Raw genomic sequence first — 6,280 nt, 5'->3', positions numbered from 1 at the left:
CTGGATACCCAAGGATGGCGTTGTATGGCAGACGGATGTGTGCGACGTCGAAGTCGATGAGCTCGGTGCAGTAATTCTTGCGTTCTTCGAAGGTGACAGGGAGGCGGACCTGCCCTATCGGTGTGGTGGAACCGTCGGTCACTCCTGAGAAAGGCTTGGTAGGCTAAAGCTGGTCATACGACACTTGGAGGTTGTCGAACGTGTCGACAGACAGGACATTGAGCCCTGCGCCGCCGTCGATGAGGGTCTTGGTGACTTGCATGTTGCTGATGACTGGTGAACAAAGCGTCGGGAGGGCGCCAGCGGTGGCTGCGCACTTGAGCTGATCTGTCGAGTTGAAGGTGATGGCGCACTGGGACCACCTGAGCGGGCGCGTGGCCTCAAGCTTGGGGAGGACTGCATTCACTTCACGAGCAAACTGTTTGAAGATACGCTGCGAGGCTGGGGCCTGGGCTCCGCCCAAGATGCAGGCGATAGCGCGCGGCTCCTGTAAGCCCCCAGCCCCCTCGTCCTGATGATGGTCGTCATTCCTTCTTGGCGGTGGCGGCAGCGGGGGAAGACCGGCGTTGCCCTGAGGACGATCCTCACGAGGCTGGTCCTTCCAGGCGCCCTCGCGAGGATGATCCTGCCTGCGGTCCTCTCGAGGCCGGTCGCGCCACTCCTGGCGTGGGCCACAGTCGTCCCAACGCCCGCCACCACGTCCTCCTCCTCGGCCGTAGCCCCGGTCGCTGCGCTATGGGTGTCGACCGAAGCGTCCTTCACGAATGGCTCTGAGCTCTTGACAGTCGCTGGTGTTGTGGGTATTCAGGTTGTGGAAGGCGCAGAACGGTCGGTTGCTCTTGGATGACTCAGGCTGGTCTCTGCCTCGTTTGGTGTCCAGCTCCGCCGCGAGCACGGCTGCTCCCTTGCGCTTCACGTCCTTGGCCTTAGCTTTCTTATCCTCCGGGTCCGCAGCCGGCAGCTCGAGGAGGGAGAGGCGCCCTTCCTCAGCTCTTGCGCACTTGGTCGCCAGGTTGAACAGCTCCTGAGATGTGCACAGCTCCTCGTGGATAGCAAGCTCTTCCTTCATCTTGACGTCGCGGACGCCATCAGAGAACGCGGAGATGATGGCCTCGTCCATCACCTTGGGGATCTTGAGACGAATGTTGTTGAAGCGCTGGATGTACTTCTGGAGGGTCTCTCCTAGTTGTTGCTTGACGCGGCGGTCGCGAGTGCCCTGGAAGTTGGCGACAAAGCGGTCGTGCATCTCGTCCCAGGAGAAGATCGAGCCTGGAGGCAGGTTCAGGAGCCACGAACGGGCGCCGTCTTTGAGTGCCATAGGGAACCAGTTCGCCATGACTCTTGTCGCCGTTGGCCGCCTCGATGCTCAACTCGTAGAGCTGCAGGAACTCCGCGGGGTCGGGGGTGCCGTCGTAGCGAGGAGGCAGATCTGGCTTGAACTTACCCGGCCAGGTGATGCTACGCAGCTCGGGGGTGAAGGCGCGGCAGCCGGCTGTGGTCGCCGGAGCCCGTCTCGGAGGTGGAGCTTGGTCTTGACGCCCACGTGCCACCATAGCAAGCGGCGCGGGGACCTGCCGCGGCAGACGATCCTGGCGCGGCGGTGCGAGGAGCGGCGGAGCGTTCTCTCGCGGTCGAGGGACTTCTTGGCAGCTTCTTTCTTCACGCGCGGGCGCCGGATGCGGCGGGTCGCGTCGTGGAGCCGCGCGCCTTGGCGCCAGGGCGCCGTCTTGGGGCAGAGGTGGTGGAGGTGCTCCATGAGCTACGTCGCCTGTAGCTGGCGGAGGGTGAGGCGGAGAGAGGGACGGCGCAGGGGAGCCCCCTGCGGCGCGGATGAGCTCGGCGATGCGGTCGAGCCAGTCCTCGTAGAGGTCGTCGACCGGGCGGTAGCGCAGGAGCTCGTGGGCCATGAGGAGCGCGGCCCGTGCGTCCATGGGAGCGCGACGAACGTGGGACGAGGAACCAGCCGGGGTCAGCGTTGGAGTGGCGGTGCGGTCGTCCCGCCGCACCGAGGGGTGCAGCGAAGACGCTTGCTGCTCGTTCCCCGCCGGGCCGGTGGAGGCGTTGGCGGCAGGGGACGGAGAACGACGAGGTGGCCCACCAACGGGAGCCGTCTGAGCGACGCGGGTGGCCAGGGTAGCCCGGCGCTCAGCACGAGCACGGCGAGCGTCCGCCATGGAGACGACGGAGCAACTGGACGCGAAACAACAGAAGAAGCTCCGGCGCACCCCTACCTGGCGCGCCAATTGTCGGATCACGGGTTCCGGCAAAACCCTTAAGGTTCAAACACTGGGGTGCGCGCGAAGATTTCCTCCCTACCGATCCACGCCCTGGCTCGCTAAGATCTCGCGGACGAACTCGACGAACTCACAACACAGAAGACACAAGATTTATACTGGTTCGGGCCACCGTTGTGGTGTAATACCCTACTCCAGTGGGGTGGTGGTGGATTGCCTCTGGGGCTGATGATGAACAATACAAAGGGAAGAACAGCCTCCTGAGGTTGAGGTGTTCTTGTGCTGGGCCAACTTGTGTGGGTGAGGACTTGATTCCCTCTAGATGAGATGCCCCCTAGTGTGGTGGATAGTTCTACTTATATAGGCCCTGATCCTCTTCCCAAATATTGAGCGGGAAGGGAGCCAACAACAGCCGATTTGAAAGGGGACAGCTAGTACAGCTTATCCTGACAAAAGTGGTCTTCGCCTGCAAAAGGCTCTGGTGGTGACGCCGCATTGGGCTCCATGATAACCTCCGTCTTGCTGTCCCACTGGTCTTGGTCTCGTTGCACCGATATGAAAACCTTTGCTTGATGCCACGGTACTCCGCGCCTGCGCTTGCCTCCTTAGCACCAAAGAGGAAACAAGGACACTGCGCGCTGGCGCCCGCCTAATCTTGATCATCATGGCTCACGTCACGAGAGCCTCGCGAGGTTTGCCCTGCCTTGATTTCTCCGCTCCTCGCGAGGCAGCCTGGTGAGGCCGCTCCTGAGGAGGTCTTGCGTCGTCCGCCTCGCGAGGCTTGACCCCTCGTAAGGGTCTTGAATGCCTTGTTGATGAAGATGGGCCGTACAGGCCCGCTAGCTCAGCCACGCCGCGGGCCGCAGACAGGCAAGTCTGGGGACCCCCGTTCCCAGAACGCCGACACTCCCCCCTCCCTGGTTGGTGGTCATGTTGCTTCAAATCCTGCATATAGCGTGACGAGGAAGAAGATGAAACTTCACTCCCGTGCTGACAGTTGGGTTTGGAGCGAGCTGCAAACATGGCTTCCACAGCCTCTATATTTGGAGGCTATGTGGTTGTTTTTGGAGCGAGGTCCATAACATACGGCTATCACGGCACATATGACGACTTTCTAGAATGTCATTTTGTGTGATGATCGACATGCTAGCGGTTATTATAGCGATCGGACACATATGGAGCATCTGCTAGAGTTACTCTTACTCCATTGCGAGGCCTAATCTGGGAGGCCGCCCCTAGCCCTAGGAGATTTTATTTGACTACCTTTAATGGATCGCATGTATAACTAGTGAAAATCAGGCCAAATCTTAATTATCGCCCTCACGGTCTATCATCCCTCCAAGAATTTGCCCATGCGCCGCCATTGCGCCTCTCTCCTTGGCTCCCGCCCTCCAAGTTTCCGTAAGTACATTAATGATTATCCAGTTGGCACCCTATTTCATAGTATGCCTAGCATGTGTCTACTCTTTCGATAGCGTGACGCAGAAGGCTGTATCTACCTCCTTTGTGTGGTGTTGTCCTGGCAACCTTAGTATACAAGGCCGTCGAGTGTTGCGGATTACTCATGATGTCGTATAGGGGTGCCTGCCTCAATCCCGGCCAACAGTGTCAATTTTCTTGAAGCAACGCATTCTCATCAATTTTCATGAAAGAAGCCACCCACAACATTAGTGTGGACAATACATGCACATTTCTATTACGTATTTTTATGAAAGCCGGTTTTGGTATAATTACCGGATTTTACTATTGGGTGGATAAAATCTTGGATGGGACATATCCTGAAACTTTAGGCCAGATCCATTTCTGGAACACGTTTTCGGGTTAATCCGACCTTCTTTCAGATGCATTTTTTTAATGGCTATAATGTGTAAGAAAGATAAAAAAAGATCAGCATATAGCGAGCCTGGAGTCCACATTTTATATGCGAAGAGGTAGGGGCTGCTTAGTTGTTGCCCAAGAGCACCATGCCAAATCGTGGGCGTCGCGGGCACACCAAAATATTGGTGGCCGATTTGGCCACCCCCAGTTTCGTCAATGAATTGGCGCAGAAATACAGAAGAAAAAGTAGGGTGACTTGGCGAGCCAAAACTTTGGATCCCATCTAAACAAGCTGCCAGTGCTTCGGAACTTTAGATCCCATCTAAACAGGCTGCAGTGCTTCGGTTAAGGCCAAAATATTGGCTGGGCGTGTAGGGGATCGAACCCAAACAGCCCCAACATCTCCAAATCTCTCCAAAGGAGTTTCTTTTTAACAATGTCAATTGTGTTCTTAGGAAACGGCTTCACTATTTCTCATGCATCTGAAAAGTAAATACTTCTTTGACCTTAGTTCAAAGCTGCAACACTTATTTTAAATCGAAGGGAGTATATTCTTGAGTCCGTTCTAAGAACCATCCAATCTGAGCGTTAAGATTCACGCAAGTTTAATTGAATGAACTAATGTTCATTGAACGATTATTGCGTTTCTCAAAAAATTTGTGCAATTGTGGTAGTACTACACACATATTATTTGGCTAGATCTCAATATAATTCAAATGGAAAATTTAGTACCATGACCGAAATGATAACGGAATATCGCTAAAATTCAATGAAATTCAGTGATTTCGAGTGTAGCTAAAAAAATTCTGAAACTGAAATATAAAACCCTTTTCATGTAGGAGCAAGCAAGCGACCAAATTATCGCTAGTCATTGTAAACGCCTTCGATATGATGTACACTCAGCAAGCACGATGCATCGATTAATGTAGGTGTGTGCTCGTGGTGGCCACGGGCGCGCAATACCGAAGGGAAAGGATGCGTGGCTGCATGTACGCACTAGCCATAGCGGCATGAAAGCTGGAAATCCCAACACCAGCGGAGAAAAAGAAGAAGACCGGCAATGCCCACAGCAACACACGACCCTTCACTATAAAACCACGCCAGGGGAGCGTGTGTTCGCCACACTACTGCGGCCTGCCACTGCATACGGCTACTACCACCGCGAACCCAACCATCTCTATCCATCTCACAAGCTCCTAGTCGCCATGGCCGTGAACGACACCAAGCTGGTCGCCGTGGCCGACGCCGAGAACCCGGCTGTGGTGTGCGGTGACGTCGACGAGTCCGAGTCGTCCATCGACTTCACGGGGCGCGCAAACTGGCTGCGCGCGGCGGTGCTGGGTGCCAACGACGGACTGGTCTCCACGGCCTCCCTCATGCTCGGCGTCAGCGCCGTCAAGCCCGAGGCGCGGGCCATGGTCGTGTCCGGGTTCGCGGGCCTCCTGGCGGGGGCGTGCAGCATGGCCATTGGAGAGTACGTGTCCGTCTGCTCCCAGCGCGACGTGGAGATCGCGGAGCTGGACCAGGCCGGCAAGCGTGGCGGCGACGAGGAGAAGGCACTACCAAGCCCGGCACAGGCCGCCGCGGCCTCAGCGCTGGCTTTCTCTGTCGGGGCGCTCCTACCGCTGCTGGCTGCCGGGTTCATCGTGGGCTACAACCTGCGGGTCGCCGTGGTGGTCGTCGTGGCGACGTTGGCGCTGGCCGCGTTCGGATGCGTGGGCGCCGTGCTCGGCCGGGCCCCCGTGGCGAGGTCGTGCGCGCGGGTGGTGGTGGGCGGGCTGGCCGCCATGGCCGTCACCTTTGGGTTCATGAGGCTCTTCCGAGCCAGCGGCGTATGAGAGCTGCTGACAAGGCCTTCTCGGAATAAAATACACTGCGACCGTACTTGTACCTACAGCTCACTTATTTTGACCTCTGCAGTGTACTGTATCTACAACTAATAATAATAATAATGAAGTCCGAAGAGTTTCTTCGGGGTTTTCTCACGGTAATACGCGTCCTATTTATTATATCATAATGATTCAGTATAAGCGATCGTACAATACAGCAAAACAACAGTTATTGCACGAAGGAAGGTCAGTCAAAAACTCAAATTACAAGCAAGACCAAAGAAATCTCTAATTTGACACCAATGCCCGTCGCCTGCTTCGTCACCTGCTTTTGGCATCACCATAGCAGCCAATAAAAGAAAAAAAAGACGCATCACCCCCACACCTGAGCTCGACGTG

At 56.1% G+C, this 6,280-nt stretch overlaps 1 protein-coding gene across 1 annotated transcript; it reads left to right on the top strand.

Annotated features, from left to right (window-relative positions):
• The first annotated feature begins 5,193 nt into the window (after positions 1-5,193).
• Positions 5,194-6,037, top strand: LOC123049898 (vacuolar iron transporter homolog 5). The gene has a single exon (XM_044472756.1). The coding sequence runs from the start codon at positions 5,258-5,260 to the stop codon at positions 5,888-5,890; it is 633 nt and encodes a 210-aa protein (XP_044328691.1). The 5' UTR covers positions 5,194-5,257; the 3' UTR covers positions 5,891-6,037.
• Positions 6,038-6,280: the final 243 nt, after the last annotated feature.

Source organism: Triticum aestivum, chromosome 2D (assembly GCF_018294505.1).
Source record: "Triticum aestivum cultivar Chinese Spring chromosome 2D, IWGSC CS RefSeq v2.1, whole genome shotgun sequence".
NCBI lineage: Eukaryota > Viridiplantae > Streptophyta > Magnoliopsida > Poales > Poaceae > Triticum > Triticum aestivum.
This window is presented reverse-complemented; position numbering and strand designations above follow the sequence as displayed.